This window comes from Triturus cristatus, chromosome 4_2 (genome assembly GCF_964204655.1).
Source record: "Triturus cristatus chromosome 4_2, aTriCri1.1, whole genome shotgun sequence".
NCBI classification, from domain to species: Eukaryota; Metazoa; Chordata; class Amphibia; order Caudata; family Salamandridae; genus Triturus; species Triturus cristatus.
The window spans coordinates 782,340,803-782,365,839 of NC_140586.1; the positions used below are offsets into that span (position 1 = coordinate 782,340,803).

Consider the following 25,037-nt stretch of genomic DNA (forward strand, 5'->3'; position numbering starts at 1 on the left):
CCGACCCGCACAAGTGAGGTACCATTTTTCTCGTAGGACTTTGGGGAACGCGGGGTGGGTGGAAATTTTTGGATCCACGCAGATTCCAGAACTTTCCATCACAGAAATGTGGGGAAAATGTGTTTTTTTTGTCAATTTTTTACGTTTGCAAGGGATTCTGGGTAACAGACCATGGTGGGAGGCAGTCAAGTCACCCCATCCTGGATTCCCCTGGGTGTCTAGTTTTCAAAAATGTATAGGTTTGCTAGGTTTCCCTAGGTGCCGGCAGGGCTAGGGTACAAAATCTACAGCTAGTCACTTTGCCAAAAAAAGGGTCATTTTTCACTGCAAAACCACGTTGCGTTTTGCGCCGTTTCCTGTCGCGGGCACTAGGCCGACCCGCACAAGTGAGGTACCATTTTTCTCGTAGGACTTTGGGGAACGCGGGGTTGGTGGAAATTTGTGGATCCACGCAGATTCCAGAACTTTCCATCACAGAAATGTGGGGAAAATGTGTTTTTTTTGTCAATTTTTTACATTTGCAAGGGATTCTGGGTAACAGACCATGGTGGGAGGCAGTCAAGTCACCCCATCCTGGATTCCCCTGGGTGTCTAGTTTTCAAAAATGTATAGGTTTGCTAGGTTTCCCTAGGTGCCGGCAGGGCTAGGGTACAAAATCTACAGCTAGTCACTTTGCCAAAAAAAGGGTAATTTTTCACTGCAAAACCACGTTGCGTTTTGCGCCGTTTCCTGTCGCGGGCACTAGGCCGACCCGCACAAGTGAGGTACCATTTTTCTCGTAGGACTTTGGGGAACGCTGGGTGGGTGGAAATTTGTGGATCCACGCAGATTCCAGAACTTTCCATCACAGAAATGTGGGGAAAATGTGTTTTTTTTGTCAATTTTTTACGTTTGCAAGGGATTCTGGGTAACAGACCATGGTGGGAGGCAGTCAAGCCACCCCATCCTGGATTCCCCTGGGTGTCTAGTTTTCAAAAATGTATAGGTTTGCTAGGTTTCCCTAGGTGCCGGCAGGGCTAGGGTTCAAAATCTACAGCTAGTCACTTTGCCAAAAAAAGGGTCATTTTTCGCTACAAAACCACGTTGCGTTTTGCGCCGTTTCCTGTCGCGGGCACTAGGCCGACCCGCACAAGTGAGGTACCATTTTTCTCGTAGGACTTTGGGGAACGCGGGGTGGGTGGAAATTTGTGGATCCACGCAGATTCCAGAACTTTCCATCACAGAAATGTGGGGAAAATGTGTTTTTTTTGTCAATTTTTTACGTTTGCAAGGGATTCTGGGTAACAGACCATGGTGGGAGGCAGTCAAGTCACCCCATCCTGGATTCCCCTGGGTGTCTAGTTTTCAAAAATGTATAGGTTTGCTAGTTTTCCCTAGGTGCTTGCAGGGCTAGGGTTCAAAATCTACAGCTAGTCACTTTGCCAAAAAAAGGGTCATTTTTCACTGCAAAACCACGTTGCGTTTTGCGCCGTTTCCTGTCGCGGGCACTAGGCCGACCCGCACAAGTGAGGTACCATTTTTCTCGTAGGACTTTGGGGAACGCGGGGTGGGTGGAAATTTGTGGATCCACGCAGATTCCAGAACTTTCCATCACAGAAATGTGGGGAAAATGTGTTTTTTTTTTGTCAATTTTTTACGTTTGCAAGGGATTCTGGGTAACAGACCATGGTGGGAGGCAGTCAAGCCACCCCATCCTGGATTCCCCTGGGTGTCTAGTTTTCAAAAATGTATAGGTTTGCTAGGTTTCCCTAGGTGCCGGCAGGGCTAGGGTTCAAAATCTACAGCTAGTCACTTTGCCAAAAAAAGGGTCATTTTGCACTGCAAAACCACGTTGCGTTTTGCACAGTTTCCTGTCGCGGGCACTATGCCGACCCGCACAAGTGAGGTACCATTTTTCTCGTAGGACTTTGGGGAACGCGGGGTGGGTGGATATTTGTGGATCCACGCAGATTCCAGAACTTTCCATCACAGAAATGTGGGGCAAATGTGTTTTTTTGGTCAATTTTTTACGTTTGCAGGGGATTCTGGGTAACAGACCATGGTGGGAGGCAGTCAAGTCACCCCATCCTGGATTCCCCTGGGTGTCTAGTTTTCAAAAATGTATAGGTTTGCTAGTTTTCCCTAGGTGCTTGCAGGGCTAGGGTTCAAAATCTACAGCTAGTCACTTTGCCAAAAAAAGGGTCATTTTTCACTGCAAAACCACGTTGCGTTTTGCGCCGTTTCCTGTCGCAGGCACTAGGCCGACCCGCACAAGTGAGGTACCATTTTTCTCGTAGGACTTTGGGGAACGCGGGGTGGGTGGAAATTTGTGGATCCACGCAGATTCCAGAACTTTCCATCACAGAAATGTGGGGAAAATGTGTTTTTTTTGTCAATTTTTTATGTTTGCAAGGGATTCTGGGTAACAGACCATGGTGGGAGGCAGTCAAGTCACCCCATCCTGGATTCCCCTGGATGTCTAGTTTTCAAAAATGTATAGGTTTGCTAGGTTTCCCTAGGTGCCGGCAGGGCTAGGGTTCAAAAACTACAGCTAGACTCTTTGCAAAAAAAGTGTAAATTTTCAGTGTGAAAATGTGGTGTGTTCACCTTAGGTTTTGAGCCACTTCCTGTCGTGGGCACTATGCCTACCCACACAAGTGAGGTACCATTTTTATCGGGAGACTTAGGGTAGTTCAAATTTGTAAAGCAACTGTTATTACCTATTGATTTTTGATGCATTTCTCCCTTCCAAATGAAAGACATTGTGTAAAAAAAAAGTCATTTTGAAAAATGACCAATAATTGTCATGCAAATATGAGTATTCCCAATTTCGAAAATGTGCAAATATGCACTGTTTCTGAACTCTGTAATTTATTCCCATTTCAGAAATACATAGGTGACTTTCATACCGATTTTTCCATGTATACATTTTCCCACAATAATTGCTATATACCCGGACCAAAAAAAAAAACATTACAAAATGCTGCTCATTTTTCTACTCTGGGTTCGTTGGGCTCTTGGTGAACCTAAAAGTCCTATATGTCCCCACAACCAGGAAGGTCTACCGGATGTAACGGTACATTGCTTTCAAAGAGATGTCATAATTCGAAGAAGTTACAGGTAAAAACGTTGACTCAAAAGGCTGCTTTTTTCAACAAATTTTTATTTTTTCCTATATTTGCCTGTAAATTTCTATAAAGAAACCTTGATGGATCTACACAAATGACCCCTTGCTGAATTCAGAATTTTGTCTACTTTTCAAAAATGTATAGCTTTCCAGGATCCATTATTGTTTTTGTACCCATTTCTACCGTTAACTGGAAGGAGGTTGAAAGCACAAAAAATAGCAAAAATAGGGTATGTCCCAGAAAAATGCCAAAACTGTGTAAAAAATGTTGGTTTTCTAACAAAATGCTGTCATTCCCTAAAAGCTGGAGAAATTGTGATTTCAGCCCCACAAACCCTTTTTTTTTTTATACCATTTGCAGAGAAAAACCCAGAAGCTTTCATTTGCAGCCCGTTTTTCACATTTTTCACAAAAAAAAAAAAAAAATTGCTGTATTTTGACTAATTTCTGGGAACCCTCTAGGAGAATCCACAAACCCTGGGTACCTTTAGAATCCCCAAGATGTTGGAAGAAAAGGACGCAAATTTGGCGTGGATACCTAATGTGGTCAAAACGTTACAGGGGCCTAAGCGCGCACTACCTCAAATAGCCCAAAAAGGGCTTAGCACAGGAGGGGAAAAGGCCTAGCAGCGAAGGGGTTAAGACAGACTTAAGACAGACTTAAGACAAACTTAAGACAAAATCCTAACTTAAGTCTGTCTTAAGTCTGTCTTAAGTTTGTCTTAAGTCTGTCTTAAGTCTGTCTTAAGTTTGTCTTAAGTTTGTCTTAAGTCTGTCTTAAGTCTGTCTTAAGTTTGTCTTAAGACAAACTTAAGACAAAATCCTAACTTCTGTGAATACCAAAAGTAATAAGTTTAGGGTTTTGTCTCAAGTTAATTCTGTGAATCGGGCCCATAGAGTGTTCGTGAAGAAGTATAACTATCCAGTGCAAGCGGCTATCTTCCTCTTTTGTTAGCTGCTCACAACAAGATAAGTATACCATTCTGCTGTCTTCCTTACTTTCTGTAATTACTACTGTTATGCTTCCATTACCTTGCAGACGAGCGCAGGTATAATTTATTAGTTAGTTATACTGTGCTATTATGTTTAACCTCTATATTTTGGTATTGTGGAGATGTTTTTTCTCTATTCAATTTACATGAATTACAGGTTTTGTCAAGATTTCCTTATGGACCCATTAATTACAGGTTTTGTTTCCGTTATTAGTTTTATTTTTACCAGCCTTCCAATATATGGTTGGCTTAAACACAATATCTGAATTGTCGATTATTATTTCTTTACCCGATAACTATGTATTGATCCTGGCTCTCTCATTTCATTTAACAAAATAAACAAGATGACTCTTTTCCCGATTGCGAGGTGAAGCGCGACTATGTAGATGCCTGACCTCCTCGCTTTAAAACCGAGTCATTTTTGTTTCAAAACACGCACCCGGTCTCCACTGCAACGCATGTGGAATCTTCGGCCCCACACACGGAGTTGCCGTCAGACGTCAGCAGAGGCAGTCCTTCTCTGCTGACAACGCCTCCTCCAGCGTAGCCTTGGCAACAGCTTTATCGAAGCTGTAATGGCTACGCTGGAGTGAAATTGACCGTAACGGAGCTTTCGGGTCTCTTTTCAGATCTATACTTAAGCTTTTTGAGCCTATTTCACCACCTTCTGGCATTTATAGGTACTGACTATTTTATGTGCCTACAACGTCTGCTTGTCACAAACTATGTCACTTCAGTGGTCATTCTCCAGTGATGTTCACCCCAGAGGATTCAAATATGGGCTATCGGCAATTTCTTTTATGTATCCGTATATTTGAGCTCATCCCGGTCTCTACCTACTGTGTAATAAATCGGGTGAGATACCACTCACCGGAGTCGCATCTCTGTTACATTGAATTTTACATTTACCTCTGTTTATGTTTCTTTCCACAGTTTTATAATGTTATGGTTTTATTTGGGTTTTTACTAAGTTGTCTGGCTTTGTTTTCGAGTGTGCTGATATTTTTTTTAGTCAGACTAATTTTTATTGTGAAATCTTGTGAAGAGATTATTTAATTTTAGTTTACTTGTTTGGTACTGCAGTGTGTACAGAATTAGGGGGCTTGTTCCCTCGTGCTGCTTTGTTTTGTGTGTTTGAATTGTGCTGCGTGTAGAGTTTACTATCTCCAAGTTTGGTTTTGCCTGAGACTTTCCTTGTCCTGTAAGGTGTACAGCGCTGTTTTGCGATTTACTGTTAAATGCTTTACGTACTGTTGGTTTGCCTAAGACTTTCCTTGTCTTATCAGGTCTACAGCGCATTTTAGGCGCTATAGGGGTCACTTCTCTAGAATTATATTGTGGTTTACCTGAGACACTTTCGCCTTATCAGGTGTACAGCGTTGTTTCATTGCGCTATGGGGTTGTTTGCTTTAGTAGCTACGGTGTTCTGCATGCATTGCCGGTGACGTTAAGTCATGCCTGTTGCATAGTTTCCATGAGTGACTGAGACGTCAGGTGTAGAAGAGTGTTACGTATGTTTCATTGCCGGTGACGTTTATTCATGTCTGTTGCTAAGTTTGCATAAGTGCCTGCGATGTCAGGTGTATAAGAATGTACGTATGTTGCACTGCCGTTAAAGCCAAGTCATGTCTGTTGCATAGTTTACTTGAGTGCCTGAGACGTCAGGTGTACAAGATTGTTACGTATGTTTCCTTTATACATTTGTTCATGTCACGTGTACAATATTGTGGGTGGCGTACTTCTCTCTTCTCTTTTGAGGAAAGGGAATGAGTGAGTGTTCAAGGTTATTCTTTTCATGATTCAGTCATGCTTCAGAATTCATTGTTTTATCAACTTTTTTAATGTTTTATTGCATTTTAGGACATTTTAAAGTGATGTCTATTATGTGATGATGCTAATATATTAGTAACTGTTGCTTTCTTTTATCTTTCTGTTTTATTGCATTTTAGGACATTTTAAAGTTATGTCTATTATGTGATGATGCTAATATACTAGTAACAGTTGCTTTCTTCTTTCTTTCTGTATTTCCAATTTGTTGAAGTTACATTTTGCATTTTTCTTTGCATGTAATGTTCTGTGCTTTTTTCATGCTATTGTCTTTTGTTGGTATAAAGAAAGGAGATGTGTTGTGACTTGATTGTCACCTCTCCTTTCTTTCACTTACATCTTCCCTGTTGCTCAACCAGGATGAGTGTTGGAATGTGTGGTGATGTCATGGAATGCTTGGTTACTTGGTTACGTGTGGAGTGTCAGTTGGTGGATGCAGGCTGAGCAGCAGGGAGGCTGCTCTTGGTGGGGCTTCTATTGACCATCTTACTTACCTTCTTATCTTCCTTCTACTTGATCTGTAACTGGATTAATAAACTACATTCTTGGAACTTACTACTTGACTACATTTGGACTTCTTTCACCTACGACAACTACCTGCTATTTATTTCTGGATCCATCCCAACATAGTCCCCTCAACTTACTGTCTCTCCTTTTTCAATATAACATTATTTTAAAACAAGCTTGTTTAACGCTTTATAGCCTAAATAATATTAATAAATAATAATAATGGAAAGTAGTAACTCCCAGAATCAGGGAGAGTCAGGGCTATTAGGGGACAACATCAAAGCATACCTATAAGAGGAGCTTAAAGCTGCTCTTAAAGAGGCAGTAGATGCCGCCTTGTCCAAAAGGAAGAGGGGATCTCCATCGGAGGATAATTATTACTCCCTCTCCGAAGAGGATCTCACTTCTACCTCCCTCCCATAAAAAAGAGAGAAAGTTGCTCATAAAAGCAAACACTTAAATAAAGCGCATGAATCCGCTTATATTACTGGTGGCCCTCGCGCTACGATAGATACAGGTGCTTGCAGCAGCACAAGAGAGGATGGCCACCTAAACGGGGCACAAAGAAAGGTTGCCCCTAGCGGCACACTAAGAACGAGTGACCTTATTGGCACAATAGATCAAGAAAACCTGATGTCGATTTTGATGATAACATGGACCAACCCTCTACTTCCCAGGGAATTAAGGACCCCTTCGGGGGTGAGATGTTCAATCCCACCACAATTAAACACCCTCGCAGTGCCAATTGGTGGCCACTAGACCACATCTCTAATTACTTAAGCCTCTGGGTTAGAAATCTATAGATAAAGACAAACACAATCTCCTTAGAAGCGAATGCCCAAGACCCTGCAGCGGGGACGGTATCACACCTAATTTAGACCCCTAATTTATACGTTTTCTCTTCAGATTTGGCAAAGACCCTAGGAAAGGTATTGAGAGATGCCTGAAACAAGATAAACATTTAGACACTCTAGGTCCTCTCTGACACATCTTGGATATGACAGAAGATGCCAGAGGCAAAAATATACCTGTTAACATTGAGCTCCATAAAGGATGGGCATAGAGGGCCTTAAATGCATGATAGGTAATGCAAACGGCAACCTTATTAAGGAAAGACGTGAAGCAGTCTTGATGAGAATAAATCCAAAACTGGCAGACCTAGCTTCAAAGGAAGATACCAATCACACTAATGGATTCCTACTTGGACAGAACTTTATTAAAACATTGGGTAAATATTCTTTAACCTTCACTGCGTTCAGTAAAGCGCAATATAATATGCACAAGGTTTTTGGCTCACACTCACTTTTTGGAAGGGCTGACAGAAGGGGCCCACCTGCCAGTCGTGGAACCTTCAGGTCCCAGTTCTACAAACAGGAATACCAAAACCCCCAGTACTATGGGAGGGGTTATCCTCAAAGCTCAAACTTTTACCCTCAGAGGGGCAGAACCCCAAGAAACCGAGGCGGAAGAGCAAGATCCTCCACCCAAGGATATCAAGGTGAGCACCTTTACTCCTTCAACCTCAAAAGTAGGGGCTCTTTGTCCAGAATTGGAAAATGATAACTCACGACTCTTGGGTCTTAAAAACAGTTAAAGGCTTCAAAATAGATTTTTGGCAAACACCATACCAAGTCAAGGAACCAAAGGAATTACTCTTAGAAAAGGAGAAGATGACTCTTCTAGACATAGAGGTAACTGCTAAGCAAAGGAGCTCAAACAATAGTAGGGTACCCTGAGATTTCACAAGGTTTTGTAAGTACGATAGTCCTGGTAAAAAAAAAAGGACAAAGGGTGGCGGCCAGTCATAAATCTGAGATACCTAAACAGTTTCTTAACTTACAGGCATTTCAAAATGGAAGGTATTCACCTTTTGAGAGATATTCTACAGTCAGGAGATTGGTTAGTAAAACTAGACCACAAAGACGCTTACTTTACGATTCCCATGGACAAGGACAGCCAGAAATATCTCAGTTTTAAATAGAGGGGCATACTTTACCAATTCCTTTGCCTTCCCTTCGGGCTGTGCTCGGCCCGTGGTGTTTCACAAAGGTACTTCGTCCAGTGGTCACTTACCTCAGAGAGAGAGGAGTAAGATTAATCATATATCTAGACGACATACTCATTATGTCACAGGACAGAATAGAGCTACAAAATCATTTACCTATGACAATGAGCCTTCTGGAGAGTCTGTGTTTCATTATAAATATGGTGAAGTCGGTTCTGACCTCCACTCAAAAGATAGACTTCCTAGGCTTTCAGGTAGATTTGGTTTTATCCCACCTGATTTTGCCACACAAAAAGTTGTAAAGATGAAAAACGACATGAGTTCAGTCTTATCCAAGGACACAATACTTCTCAGAGACCTAGCAAGAGTTTTGGGGCTCCTCTCATCCTCCATCCAGGTCATATCTCCCGGTCCCTTACACTACAGGGGTTTAGAGAGACTAAAGACTTTAGGTCTAAGGAAAAGGCTATGGTACGGAGACTCGATTCTCCTTTCACCAGATGCACGAGAGGATCTAACTTGATGGCTAAACAACCTCGATGCTTGGAATGGCTGGGCCATTTCCAGGAACGTACCAGACTTTATAATAGAGTCCGATGCAAGCAATACAGGATGGGGAGCCCGCTTAGGACAAATAGAGACAGGGGGAAGATGGTCCCTAGAGGAACAGTCTCTTCGTGTAAATTGTTTGGAAATGCTGGCGGCCCTGAACTTTGTCATGAGCATCAAGGACCTTCTAAAGAATTCAAACACTCTGATTCACTTAGACAATTTCACAGCAGTTTCTTATATAAACAGATTAGGAGGTGTGAGATCCAAGGTACTCTCTGACTTAGCACGACAAATATGGTATTTTTGTTGGGAATATAAGATTATCCTAAGAGCAGAATTTATTCCAGGGATTCAGAATGTAAGAGCAGACTGGAACTCGAGATTCCTGAGGGATTCCAGCGATTGGAAGTTACATCCAGAAGTCTTCACTCTGATTCAGGACCTATGGGCCCAATCCAGACAGATCTCTTTGCGAGCAGATTAAATTTTCAGGTTCCAACCTACTTCAGCTGGAAACCAGACCCAAGGCTGCGGCAATACACACTTTTCTTCAACCTTGGGGCAAGAACATAGCCTATGCATTCCCCCTTTTCTCCCCAATCCAGAGAGGCCGGTGGAAGTGAGAATAGAATCCAGCAGTATCATCCTTGTGGCTACCTTCTGGAGATCCCAGTTGTGGTTCCCGGGAGTGATAGAACTAGCTATAGATATTCCTTGTCTAGTTCCAGCATCCCAGGGCCTGCTTCAGGACGCAGAAGGTGGAGAACACCATTTGGTTTTAGAGGGGAAAATTAACCTTCTTGTCTGAAGGATTTCAGGGGACCTAATAGATATTCAGACCTTTCATCAGAAGCTAAGCACTTATTGGATGAATCCTGGGTCCAGGACCCAGGAAAAGATATAAGGGTGTGTGGAAGAATTGGTGCAGTTGGTGTCTGGAGAGGAGTTTGGATCCCGTGGAGGTCTCTGTTCAACAAATAGCAAATTATTTAACAACCCTTTTTAACTCTGATCTCTCTTATAGGACCATTAATTGTTATAGATCTGCAATTTCATCTGGACATGCTTTAGTAAATAATCTAGTAATAGGTAGTAACTCTCTAATCAAATGAGTAATGAAGGGCGTTAGACTTAAAAGACCCCCAAAGCACGTTATGATTCCTTGTATGATGTTAGTTTAATTTTCAAGGTTTTTGTAACTTGGCAAGACAATACCTTCTTATCTCTTAAACAGATTTCCATGAAATTGGCCACTTTACTTTGCTTATTTTCTTTCAAACGAGTTTCAGATATTAAGGTTCTGGAGTCTAACAGATTTTATTTTAATGAGGGCGTACATTTCGACATTTGGAAAAGAACAACGACTATGTCTGACTCTGTCTTCTACCCCTTTTTCAATGACTGTGAAAAATTGTGTGTGGTAAGATGCATGAAAGATTATGATAACAAGATTGCAGGATTTAGAAAGAATGGAGTTGATCAACTGCTTTTATCTTATGTCAAACCCCATAAACCAGTCTCATCAGCAACTCTAGCTTGATAGATACATGCCATAATGAGTGAGGCTGGCATAGACCTTTCAAGATTTGGAGCCCACTCTTCTAGAGGGGCAATGTCTAGTAAGGTTTTTTGGTCAGGAGGATCTCTTACGGAGATTCTTAGAACAGCCAATTGGTCAAACGCTAACACCTTTGCAAAATTTTATTCAAGACCAATAGAGCATGTTAGCAGTGTAGCTCTCAGCACCTTTGAATATGCATAATGGTAGCCTCCGGTCTTGTAACTAAATTACGATTCTCAAATTGTTATGCTGAGAAAATCTTGATTTCATTAAAGACAGAAGGAGGTTAACATTATCCCAACCTCCTCACCCTATGAGGGGAGAAGAGGTACTAAGGTTTTGAGTTTGTAAATTTGGAAATATTTAAGATTCTAATATGTTTAACATCCAGCGCCTTTTTTCCTTTTACTTTATAACCTCTTTTATCTTATTTTAGATAATTCCACCTAGGATTGAGATGTGTAACAAGATGGTTTGCAGAACTTCTTCTTTTTTTCATACTACCAGAAATGGATACCTTTCATCCTTGTATGTTTCGCAGCTTAAAGAGGAAGATAGCCCTGGATAGTTATACTTCACAAACATTCTATATTATTAAGATGTATTAATGTTCTTTAAAGGGCAGCAAATAAAAGTATATGCATAATGTTAGCCTCCGTCTGTCTTTAATGAAATCAAGATTTGCATCCCGTTATGCATGGACAATGTCACAGGTGGGGCAACCAAATCCAAACCACTATTGGTTTTTTGCCTCAGTCAGGGAGTCACTTTCAAAGTGGAATATCTTGTGGATCTTCACAATATGACAACAGATTGTTTTTCTCGACCTTTACTAGACCATTGCAATTGGGAATTACATTCCCACGTGTTTAAAAAGTGTGTAAGCCTTCGGGTCTTCCTATGTAGGTTTTTTACCTTCCTGGTTGACATGTCAGCTATACCAATTCTACAACTGGAAGTCAAATCCTTCTGCCTTGGTGTTGGATGCTTTCCTACAAGATTGGTATTTTTCGGGAATCGTTATGCTTTTCCTCCTTTTGTGATGGTCTCCAGGTACGGAGTTCAAATCTGGAATGCTGTCATTTTGACGATTTTACAACATGAGGAAAGTATTGTAGTCAGGGAGACTAGAAATAACGAACAGCAGGACAATGAAATAATGCCACAATTAAATGTACAGGAGAAAATGCTAAGTATGCAGTGCTGTATGAATTAGCACTGGCTCCCTGCAATATGATAACAATGTAACCAGAAATTTATCATGAGTAGAGTAAGAGGTCTTAAGCTTATATGACTTGTTAGACAACTTTCAGAAAGTATTTTGACATGTTGCATTTTGTAGTACGTGAAAAACACTACTGTACTACTACTAAATAGACCACAAAGGTAAGCTCGTTAATAGCGTCCAAAGAGTTTTCTTTATGATTTTAGTCTCAATATGTTGTATGTTGCTTAAATCAGCCGAAAGATGTTAGAAAAATGCCCAAATTACAAAAAGCCTTTTCCAAAAAATAGTATGTTTTCATGGAAAAGGCATAAGGCATCAAGAGAAAGTAAATAAGATAGAGGTACAGCAGGTCACTAATGGGTAAGAGGTAGGTTTGCAGGGTTCATCAGAGATTCAATAAACTAATCCTCCAAAGCCATGTTACTCATTTACGTGGGACATCGATTTAGTTATTCAAGTATTGCTTAATAATCACACTCTTTCTCTAAAGATGTAGTAAAATTCGCAATGTTACTTAGCCTACTCTCTTTTAAGAGAGTTTCTGAGGTTAAGTCTCTTCATATCACTTCAATGGATTATTCCCTTTAAGGTGTACATTTTTCCTTCTTCAGGCATATGAAAAATGCTTTATCATCAAATGAGTACTGTTGCTTTACTTCATACTCAAAGCTATGTGTTGTATTTTGTATTGAACATTATGTTGACAAAACAGTGGACTTAAGAACATTTTCTCTGGCAGCTGCTGATACCTTTTTCTAAACCTAACCTTCGTCTGACTTCCTCCACTTTAGCCAGATTTTGTTAAGCATAGTATAACTCTAGCAGGTGTAAATATGAATTGTATTTGAGCCCATTCTGTAAGAGAAGTCCTGGATGCTAAGGCTTAAGGCCAGGGCAAGCCCCCAAACGTCCCCCCCTCAGTGAGAGTTACTAGACCCCACGGTTTATTTTAGTATGAAAAAATAGAGAGGGGCCAGCCTGGAGTGGTAGAAAGGACACTAAATGGCAAAAAATGACTGTCTTTTAAAAAGAAGAATGTTGTGATAGGCCAGCCCATCCTAGTATCGAGCCAGATCCCCAGCCCAATAGTCTTCTGCCCACCCAGGGGGGATTTGGTGGAGAATTTACCACTAATCTGCTCTTGGGAGTGGTATAGGCAGATGGCACACAAACTACCAGGTTCGATTACTTTTTTTTCTTAAGAATGAATTTGGGGGTTAGCCTGCCCTGTCATCGATAGTACACCCCTCCCATAAAATCCCAACAGGTTCTTCTGTCTGCCCAGTGGTAGATTGAGGCTTTACCCCACTGCCTACCCGCATGGAGCAGAAGTTTGACTAGATATTAGAAATACATGTGTTACATCCTGATATCAGTTCTACCTCCCACAAGACCTTTTCTTATCATTCTTTATTAATTCTTGCTTTGTATATGGGAGTAAAAGAAACAAATGATGCACGGAATGCTGAACAATGCAAATATTCACCCCCAGTCACAATAATCTGGGTTTAATGCATCGTTTTTTGGCTCACAACGCCTCCCCTGTTTGGACCCAGCCATATGCAAATTAGTCTTGACTCTGCTCCTTATGGAACAGTCCAGCCAGAACTGAAAGACCAGGTCCTCCCTGGACCGGAAACAAGCATCCTGGGACTGGTTTTTTCGCATCACCCCTCATCAGCCAGGCTAGCTTGAATCCAGTGGCACAGTGAGCACGGGGCCCACGTCTGGGCATACCCTTCCTGTTTAGGGCGACAAAAGCTAAAGGAACAAATGATGGACGGAATGCTGAACAATACTCAGAACACCATCCCAGTTTGGACCCAGCCATATGCAAATAAGTCTTCACCCTTCAAGTGTGTACCAGGAGTAAACTACAATTAGAAACAATTCACAACATTAATAGAAGAAAATGTAGTTGTGGTAGTTAAGATAGCTATGCAATAATAACTTCTCTGCACTCAAAGCATTGTCCATTATCTCACACAGTACGTCAAAAAGGAGGTAAAATAAATCATACCACTAATGAGATCACATAGGACATCATCAATGACATGCTAACCTGTATTAGTTCAGTAGTCGGTTAAAGAGTTTTTAGGTCTCGCCTACGCAGTGCGCATGCACTGCATAGGAGACCTTTAGCCGTCGTGCAGCTCTTTTTCAAAGCACATACTCGTGCTTGTGGCGGCATACAGCTTGCGGGAGGGCGCAGCAGCGCGCCACAAGCACGAATATGTGCTTTGAAAAAGAGCTGAATGCGCATGCACGCACACACGTGCGATCGCTTTTACTTTCGAGGCCAATGCTTGTTTGTTTAGCCTCAGCTTGCTCTCCGCCCCTACACCACCTCCCGCCCATTGATGTCTTTCAGGGTTGTTTCGCGGCCGCTAGCCAGCGCTTGTTTACCATAGCGTCATAGCGTCTGGTATATGACTTTTTAGATTACAGCGCTTTCTCTTCAACAAAACGGGGCACTATATACTCTGGTATGTAAAATTTTTAATATCTTGCGCTTACACTTTAGCAAACCGCAGCGCTACACACTAGTGTGTGTGACTTCATATCGCGGCCAATGCTTGTTTGTTTAGCCTCAGCTTGCTCTCCGCCCCTACACCACCTCCTGCCCATTGATGTCTTTCAGGGTTGTTTCGCGGCCGCCGGCCAGCGCTTGTTTATCATATCGTCATAGCGTCTGGTATATGACTTTTTAAATTACAGCGCTTTCACTTCAACAAAACGGGGCACTATATACTCTGGTATGGAAAATTTGAGATATCTTGCGCTTAAACTTGAGCAAACCGCAGCGCTACTCACTACTGTGTGTGACTTCATACATCCCCATGGCACTTTACATTTGCCAAATCGTGGCGCTTCATTCACCCTATGGGACTTTTTATATCTTCACGCCACATTCACTTTAGCAACACCAGATATTATTTCAAGTTCATTCAAGGTCGATTACTGCCTGGTGATATCTGCCTCACCTACCTATAAAGACCGCAATCGGCAACGGTGTGTATTTGTGTATGCGTGATATCTTATGGAACATGTGTGCGTGTGCGACAAAAAATCTCTAAACAGCAGGAAAGCTTCTCTGTACCTATTGCAATGTTTTAGAGTCTCGGGTTTGTTTTTTGCCACCGAGCCAATACGCTGGGGATAAATCATGGCTGTGCTTCTTATTAATACAGCACTGACATAATTACCATGCTTTCTAGTCGTTGCGGCGCTTCATATGCTGCTATATGACTTTTCCAACTTACATAGCACTTTCACTTCAACAAATCACACCTTTATTGTCTGATATATAACTTCTTATTTATCCTTGGCGTTATCAGTTTACCAACCGCTGTGCTACATTCCCGGTATGTGACTTATTCCGTCTTCATGGCGCTTCCCTTTAACAAACCGTGGCGCTTTATTCTCTGGTATGGGGCTTTTTGAATCTCCATGCTGCTTTCACGTTAGCAAATTGCAGCACTTCCATTAGTGGTATGTGACTTGTTGCATCTTCACCGGCTTTCCCTTTAACAACACCAGGCAGCAAAATAAGGGACAAAAGAAGCCTTGGCCGGCCACTAACCTATCGCTCCACATCATTGTATCCGGGCTGTGCCTATGCCAAAGTAACACTTAAATAAAACATGCTTCCTTGGCGTTGAAATCTTTAGGAAACTCGTTGCAACGCTGCATTCACCGTTATGTAACTACTTAAATTTACATAGCGCTTTCCCATTAACAAAACATGCCACATTATTCTCTAGTATATGACTTCACAAATTACTCAGGCTTGCACTTTTACAAAATGCAGCACATTTTCTCTGGTATATCACTTCTTACACCTCCTTGGCGATTTCACTTTAACAAACCACAACGCTACACTTTCCGGTGTGTGCCTTTTAAGATCTCCATAGCGCTATCACTTTAACAAACCGCTGCGCTTCATTCCCCAATATCTGACTTTTTACATCTTCACGACGCTTTCACTTTAACAACGTCAGCCATTATTTCAAGTTAATTCATGGTTGAGTACTGCCTGGTGATAACAGCCTCAACTACCTATATACAACGCCCTTTAACACTGCAATTATTAGTGTTATAGTATATACCAGTATATACATATGCAATCGCTGCCATACCACGTACAAACATGCATTGGCATAGCCAATAGGTCTCGCCTTTGGGACCTTATAAGTGTTTAGCCGTGCAGTTTATGTTGTTGCACCAAGTATATTGTGCTGCATAACTAAATACTTATAAGGTCCCAAAAGCGAGACCTATTGGCTATGCCAATGCTTGTTGAATTATGTATCCATCTGGCACAGCAAAACTCACTTCTTTCTTGCTTCTAAAACAATCTCATGGTAGATTAGATTTTCTCCCTATTATTTCCAATGCTCAAGAAGGGAAGACAATAAATGTAACGTAAGAGTAATTTAGACACTGCTGGGCTGTACTACAATCCAACCAGGCAGTGGAGGGATATACACTGCTGTACTGGTGGCCATGTAACCCACCATATTTGGAAATCTCTGCCTGGCGGAGATCTACTTACCTTCAGAGGAGATGTCCCCAAGTGGCTCCACTGAAGACACTGAAAGTTTGCTGAGTAGCTGCCATGTTTCAGTTACAAACACAAACTCCTAAATTGGAACTTTCTTTGTATAAAATAAAAAAATAGTGACCCTGACACCCTTGGAGCTTTCTCCCACAGTATGGACCTAATTCTTTTCTCTCCAAGACTGCCAGGATTTTTCGAAATCCGATGAGCCTTCAGTGTAAAGGTTCCATCTATGGAGCCAGAACAGACACGGAAATAGGAAACATGACGGCCCAGAGAGGGCTGATCGTCGGTTTGGAGGGCAGAGTACTTGGTCACACTAACTACCAAGCTCTAAATTAGGCCAAAAGCCACTTAAAGCAACCGAACTGGAATTCAAAAATATCTTTAGAAAGCTAAGGGTAGAAGCACTATGTCATATGCTGGTAAACATAAGATAACAAGCATTGATAAATGCATTTGGTTTCGCCTATGAGATTTATTTTAAGAGGTGTGGGAGCAGTGTATGGGTGCAGGTAGAATGGTGTGAGTGCTCTCTGTGCAAGGTGAGCAGTGAATGAATGAAGATTGGTAAGTGTCTGAGCGCATGGTGAAAGTGCCTCAATAGGAAATTAAACATATGAAAGACAAAATGCTTACTTAACCCCTTGTGTGCCCCGCCCTTTCCACGCCCTGTGCCGGGCGTTGAATTAGCGGGCGGGGTTCATGACGAGATAGTCTCGTCATGGGCACAGCGCAACCGCGGCCCATGACGAGACCATCTCGTCATGGGCACTCAAGGGGTTAAATTGACAAAGAATAACTTAGTAGGCGTGGAACAGGTTATCCATGCATGCAAGCAAATAGGACACATTGAAGATAAAGTGCAGAGAAAGCAGGCAGGGATGGCACAATAAAGGAAAAAAGGCAGGCAGTTAACCTTTGTAATAGTGAATATATGACCAACACTTCAGACAGTCTCTTTTGAAAGGCAACCAGGTCGCAGAATAAAAAGCGTGTGTGAAACCAGTGCTCTTAAACCCGTCATCTACTCGGAGGCTGAGTCATCCCAAAGGCATTAAACAAAATAAAAGAGGTGCTGGATGTTTCTCTGTGCAACGCTGGGGTGAGGATGGACCCTACAGTTTAAATAAAAGTGTACAGCAAGACAGCTGAGAGGTGTCAGGTTTACTGGTAAATGTCTGTGACCGTCAGACATTTAATGGGTGAATTATTTAGTGTAGTTTAAAAAGGATATTGGATTTATGAATATAATCCACTTATAATTAGAAAGCACATCCTACCCTAAAGCGCACACAGCAAACCAAACTTATTGTAAATAAAGTAACAGAACTGAAAGACGTAAGAAGGCTTGCTGATTAATGTCGGCATCAGATAATTAATGCACAGTTTAGTGCCATTTTGAGTACTTAAAACGCTTGTAGTTTAGAAAGTGCTTTGTATCATACAGCGTGTTTGGGAGTTAAAAAGAACGTATTGTACATAAAGAAACAGAACAGCCAGACACATCGCTGCCCATGGCGGGCAAACGTGTATAACAATGAAAGTCATCCAATTCACTAAAGTACATAACATGAGTGGAGCCAAAATTATAATCAGTATCTTGGTCTGTGCTTCAAAGTAACAAAGTAGAATAAATTAAATACACACGAAGACCTAGTGTCATGTCTTCAATTTGTCTTAGGAAAGAAACCAGATTTTTAAAAAACATTTATAAGAAAGTACTTTGTGTGAAGTAAATGTAAAATAAAAATAAATGAGCAGCTCTGCCTGAGATGAGCCGGGATGGCAGGAGATGAGGGCACCGCTCCTGAGAGCCAGGGTGGGGCCGCTGCTTCCCCGCTTTCAGCCGTGGGTAGAGACATGGAACTGCCAGGGAGCGCGTCCAAGAGTTACGGTAGCCCGGGGAGCTGTGCAAAGCAGCAGCCTCTTTCTGATAGCCCTGCTATATTTACATCTCCCTGCGTGCCTTCTCGAGCACAGGCACCGTCACTGGGGCCAACAACAGAGAAGGGAGCCAGGGACAGACGTGGTAGAGAGCGGTAGCGCGGTCTAAACCGTTCATCAGAGCAAGGCTGCAGAGGGCGGTGTTTGGCGGGCAGCATGAAACAGACACCGCAGGCAACCCATGCAGCACCGGAGCACACACCGTGAGGCAGGAGAGGAGCGCAGAAGCCCTTGCTAACCCGACCAGAGCAGATAAAATGAATGATACAATAGTGACATCAACCATCCCGGAAGAGCGGCTTGGTGTACTGCGCCTGCTGAGAGAAACAAAAGTAACTGTAACAAAAGAGAAACCGGTCCTAGGATGCTTGTTTCGAGTCCAGAGAGGACCTGGCCTGTCAGTTCGGGTTGGACTGTTCCCATTGGGCGCATTGTCAAGACTGATTTGCAAATGGCTGGTTTCAAAACAGGAATGGCATGAGGAGCAAACAAACGATAGATTTAGGCCCAGATCTCTGTACTGGGGTGAATGTATGACATTGTTCTGCATTCTGTCCATCAATTGTTGTTTTTACAAAAGAGGATCTTGCAACTCGTTATTAAAAACGTACGAAATTTTGAGGTTCGAATTAAAAACATTGGAGAATATGAACAGTTGTCTTATGGCAGATAAAAAAAATAGTTCCACTAAAGCGGATAGAAACAGTGCTTGGTCACGGGAAAACTGATAAGAAAAGCACAAGAGGAAAACGGGAAGAACAACAGGAAACAATTTGCTATAGCCAACAGAAACGGGGAAAATGTACGTGGCAAGCAAAGCAACCAATGAAAAGCAAGGAAAGCAAGGGGGTGGGATGTAAGCCCCTTTTAAGTTTTATATTAAATACAATAGATTTCACAAGCACAGCGCAAGCGCAGTGTAGGCGAAACCCAAATCTTACCATTATTTTCACATCACACTTGACTCAACGGGATACAGTACCTGTATGCTGATGTGCAGTCTCACAACTCCTTCTAAATCGATAGCCAGGTGGGCTAAGGTAAAAAAGTAGATCATTGTGATACAGGAAACATCTGAGCCTGTAGTTCACCAATGTCGACAGATTGAAGACAGCTTGCGTGTAGGAATTCTCACTAAAAAGGGAATCAAGATAAACAGATTTTTTGTGTTCTGTATTCAAAACAAAGTTCTACTGGCCAAGCCATAACATGTACAAGTGACATTTCTCAAGAAAGAAACATTCACTCCCTGACATATGAGACAATTTCCATCACATTCCACCATTTATAACTTTACAATTATAAAAACCACATCATTATCGTAGAAAAGGATCAAAATTAGTGGAATTGCTGTGTCTATAAAGGATTACAAATAATTTTTCAAAATCAAGTATCCCTCAATATCTCAAATATTTAAAAAAATTAAATACACACCTGCACACTTCAAACTAACACCATTCACGATCTGACTTTCATTTGTAGTTCTGGCAGCAGGCAAACATATAATCAAAAACACTATAATTGGTGGGTAGAATTTTGCATGAGATTAGATCTATGTTGGTCTTATTTTTGCTACTGTCTTATAAAGCAAATATAAGTCTTTAAATGTTCTTGGTTGCTCAAATTTGAGCTACTTCAACCATAGCATTGCAGAGGCTATTTAGGCTAAGGGCCTGGTGTACTAATATTGCATTATAACAGTTGTACTATTCTGTCACAGGCCACAAATGGCAATTGGTAGGATTAGCAGAATCCCTACCCACAAATTTTATTGAGAAAGGGATTCCCTTAGTGAACCCCTCAGAATGTAACCCTGCCCACCATGGGCAGATTGGAGGCAAAGGGCATTTCACAGGTTTATCGTATAATGGTCATTAATGCAACACCAACGTATCAGTTCCTGCATCCCAGATCTCAATGAGAGAAAGGCCGAAGTCCCTTAGATGATGATGGCTGGTGAGAAGCATCAATGGCATCTCGTAAACTGGCTATATCAGCTAAACCTCAGGGTCTACTACTCACCTGATCGCTTCTGAAAGCCTGGCCGGAGAGAAGCCCTAAGATGAAAGATGCAAAATGGTGGTTTCCTACATATAACATTAGGCTTTGCAATTAATACTTGCAGAAGATCTCACGAGCCCTATCGATTGTTGTGGTCTGACACAATAATCTGTACCCTAAAATAGCAGTCCTTGGAATTATGGAGACAGAGGGTTAGGCATGTCATGAACATACTCTTATTGGTTTGGGGCTGTTATAAGCTAAGAGATACACCGCTACATACTGGAGATCCTCTACCTCTCCCCCTCCCCCGGAAAGATTAAAAGGAATAGATAGATGCTTCTTGTCTGAACATACAATATATAAGGAAGGGGCTGCCAAAACAAACTTACTCAAATTTGGGGGGTAAGACTAGAACATTTTCACATTTCAGTGGTATAAGCTTGGAGTCAAATGTGTATAGGATTGTCTCTCCTATTAATAGGTTTTTATTATTACACAATCGAATGTATAATCACTAGTATTACTGTAAGAACTCCATTATATTTCAGCATCTATGCACACTACTGTCAATGCCAATATAATGATGTAGAAACTATGCACAAATTCAGAGTCATCCATTTGTCTTTTTAGTGAACATTTAATTTAATATACAGGTCGTCAGTGGAATTAGTTGTCCTAAAGTTAGAGGATAGGTCTGGTGGCTAGGACTATCTTTAGACCTAGAAGAGAGGGTGTGTCACAAATCACTCAAAAAGGATATGTTCACATATAATGCCCTAATAAGGTGACTTAGCTGTGGATTGACTTGATGGAAGACATTTGTGAAGCCAGCCTTTGAAGGAGAAACGATTCTAGGATCCGTGTAGTGGGTTTTGTCCAGCTGGCTCCCTGGACAGAAGTCGGTGTCAGCAGAAGTTCATAGATATTATTGGATCTACATGACGGGTGGTCTTTGTGAAGGGGTCCAGAAAAAAAGAAAATGCTCTAGTCTAGAGCTGGTGCCTTTGGTGGTTGTAGCAAAATGTAATGTGTTTAATTCTTGCAACTGCTACTTTTGTCCACCAGGAAAGCATCAGAGCCGCAGAGTGTGACAGATGGTGAGAGTATCTGACAAAGTTACAGTTTTCTGATCTGGACTCAATGGACTGCTCTGGACTTGTGCCTTTTGTTTGTTGCTGTCTTACAGTAGGAAATGAGTTGGAGCACTTAGATCCAGCACAACACTTGGCCATACCTGGCAACTTGAAGAACAATCTCACAGTGTGAGGAGGGGCGGACCTTGAAGGGGGCTGGGCCTCATGTCGAGAAGTACCTAGGAGGTACTTTAGAGCCCCACCCCACCCCACCCCTTAACCCCCTCCTCCCCCAAAAAGCAGAAACAAAAAAAAAGCTTGCTGGGGCCGATGTCCTTGGGTGTTTTCACACCCCTTAAGGGACGTTGGCCATTCAAAGCCTCTCGAAAACGAGCTGAAAAACCACTACAGTGGTTTTCAGCTTTTCTCCCTGCCACAGTGTGATATCTGCTCCTCACCGGGTGACCGTGTGATAGAGCTGATATCGTGTGTCACACTGTGGCACTGTGTGAGTTGGCAGGTATGTCTTAGCTAGCAGTAACACATGCAGGAGTAATATACAAATTCTATTATATTTTAAACACTGTTTTAAAACATGCTTGGCTGTTAGGAGCTTCTCTGCATGCTTTCCTAAAAAGCTTTTGGCTTGCTCGGATGAATCCATCCGTCCTTTCTCATTATAAGAACTCAGCACCATTTTTGTTTTTCTCATACAATTTTTTGGGACTTCATTTTAGTCTATAATATCACTAAATGTCAGAATCCCAAAACACTGAAAATGGTAATACATTTGATGAGGACTTACTATGCAGTAGGTCAAGTGCCAGAACAGGTTGCACTGCGAAATGAGCACATAGAAGCCAATAACGTCCATCATCGTTTCCTGTTAACCAGATTCAGACTGAATCTTATCCATTGGCTACTGCCTTTCCAAAAGGCTATTTGAAGCCCGGGGATTCAAGGCCCATGTGACAATTTTTCTGATCAGGAAACTTTGCACTTTACTCTTTTTGTTTAATTTTATGTCCCGCTGCGTAAAAAATACATTCTTCCACTTTTGAGCCCATGCTGTTTTGTACAAGCAAGGTCAGCATTATTATACTTGCAGATGCTCTCTTCGGCCATGGTTTGTTTTGGAGTTGTTAGCTACTTCTCTGGCGCTATAAGAGTTAGGAGACAGATGTCTCCTGTGTAGAATAATTTATACCTTCCTTGATGAAATGCACAATTATTTTTATTATTAATGAATTTTTTTGTACATGTCGATATTCATAGTCTTTGTTTTTAATAATGAGCCACATATCTATTTTATTTTTTATTTAAATATGGTTTTAGGGAAATGAAGTTGTGTAAATTGTATTCATTGTGAATATATGGTGCTCCATTGTCTTGCTCTAATAATTGCTCCTGGTGTATTTATTTTGTGCTTTTATGGCTTTTATTAGCCGAATAAAGAATTTTTGACTGACTGAGCACGTAGGAGCGTTTATTTAAAAAGTGTTTATGTTGGACTATAATCAGTCTTTCAGTGTGCAAGACATTATGATTTTTTAATTTCCTAAATAGTCTAATTTAGGCTTTCATAACATTTCACTTGTTATAGGGTTTTAGGATTCTCATTCAATTTTCTCAATAGGTTTCTATGTTTGCAATTATGATTTCTTTTAAGCCCTAGGCCAGCTCTCATTTCCTTTAACTGGCTTTTTTGTTCCAATGCCACCTAGATTTAATTAAATGCTTCAGGATTCGTCATGGAATTTTCCAGCTAACAACCTTCTGTTTGGTGATACATTTGTGCACAGTATTTTCACACAAGGTTTTATCAATTTTTAACATTGATGCCATTGTTTTCATTCACAAAATATTTGGAAACCTCAATAACATAAACACTGCTGTCTGTTGCAAGGATATCAATATTTTATATACGTATCTGCAAATGTTTTCCCATTTGACGTGAACACCTTCTTAACCCTGTTGGAGCGGGCTTACCTGATGCTTTAAGGGAAATACTAGGGGGCCGATTACGATGTCGGATGGACTTGCGTCTATCCGACACCGTTTCGTAAACGAGACTGTCCGACATGATTAGGATTAGGATGCCACCTAACACTGTTCGGTCGCATTATGATATTTCCCTATGGGAGCATGCGTTACGGCCGTAAACCGGCCGCAGTACATGCTCCCATAGGGAAATGGGAGGTAGTGTTAATCCCTGCACCTCGTGGCAGGCACCTCAAGGTGCCTGACACGGTGGGCAGGGATTAACAGGGGGCCCCCAGCCTTGAGGCCGCACACACAAGGGGGTCCTGCTAGGGGCCCCCAAACATGCTTTCCAACATGATTTCCATGTCGGTAAGGCTGGTATGGAAACCCTGCCGGAAACTGTGCATCGCAAATCCAAGGGGGGAAAGACCGCCCTTTGCGATTATGGGCCAGCCTCCGACTGGCCGACGGGCTCCTTGAGCCTGTCGGAAGCCAGCCGGAATGACCGGTCGGTTTCACTTCCAACCGGCTGATTCATAATCAGATGGTCGGAATTGAAACAGATGATGACGGTCGGAAAGCCTCCACCCGATGATCAGAGTCTTTCCAACTACCATCGTAATAAACCCCAAATTGTAGACCTGCCTTGTACTTATGAAGAATGTTACATCATGTTCTTTCTCATTTGTATTGTACTATTCATGACTAAGTATAAGGCAACAACCCTACTAGTGTCTTCAGACTAAGGGTCACTGAAGAAAAACATACATTTTAAATTGACAGCCTCCAAACATCCACATAGGAATCATTTTCCTGGGCAGCGAGCGAGACAGGTGAATATGAAATGGTGCAGCTTGCAACGGAGGGAGCAGTCTTTCCTATCACTGTGCAATCAGAATTGCCTAATCCATGATACAAGGACTTGTAAAATCAACATTCAAAACTACCAGTATATGGAAAAAAAATATTTCCAATGAAAGCAAGCTATAAGATAAAGAAGTGCATAATTCCTTGAAAATTTCAAAAATACCACAAACAAACAGAATGAAACTTCAAACAGATTCACACTTTGTAACAATCAGTAAAAGTTGAACAAACATCCATAGAGACTTCAAATAAGGTAATGGTTATAGCACGTAAGATAATAATTAATTGATCTATATGACAAGTACCATTTTGAAGCAAGGTATTTTCAGAGGTCTGGATCTGTGCCATACTCCTCCAGGATATCCAGATAAAATAGAATTATAATCATGAATCTCTCTCAGACTTTGACCAAGAGGTCGTTTTTATCTGTTGCTTATCTGTACTAAACAAAGAGTGTGCCTCATCACACTGTCTTATACAGATGAGCATGGCTCTTCTGTTGTGTTTTTAGAGGAAAGAGATTTTGAAATCCTGTATTGTCATGTCACTCCCCAAATTACAGGTGCACGATTGAAGAAAAAGCCTATCTTGAACCCACTTTTATCCAAACATAGTATGTTTTCAGATATCATAGAAGTGTATCCGATACACAAAAAAACCTATTGTGTGATCAACCACATTGATTTTCAAGGAAAATGTGAAACGTGAAGCATCGTCCCATCCTACTTAAAGTGTTGTTGGGATTAAACAAAACAGTGTTTATAGTTTTCATTTATCGTGAAGCACTGAAGTAAATATCTCACCACACTTCCTGGAAGAAAAGC

The 25,037-nt window shown here is 41.6% G+C and overlaps 1 protein-coding gene across 3 annotated transcripts in view; it reads right to left on the reverse strand.

Annotated features, from left to right (window-relative positions):
- Positions 1-25,037, reverse strand: part of LOC146835042 (cytochrome P450 4B1-like) — a 438,175-nt gene that overhangs the window by 243,892 nt on the left and 169,246 nt on the right. For all 3 annotated transcript variants that reach the window (XR_014960677.1, XM_085602703.1, XM_085602704.1), the window contains one exon: positions 19,269-19,420. Coding sequence is in view for 2 of the 3 variants with exons in the window: in XM_085602703.1 (XP_085458829.1) it covers positions 19,269-19,420 (152 nt within the window). In the remaining variant the exon portion in view is untranslated. The remainder of the gene's footprint in view (positions 1-19,268; positions 19,421-25,037) is intronic.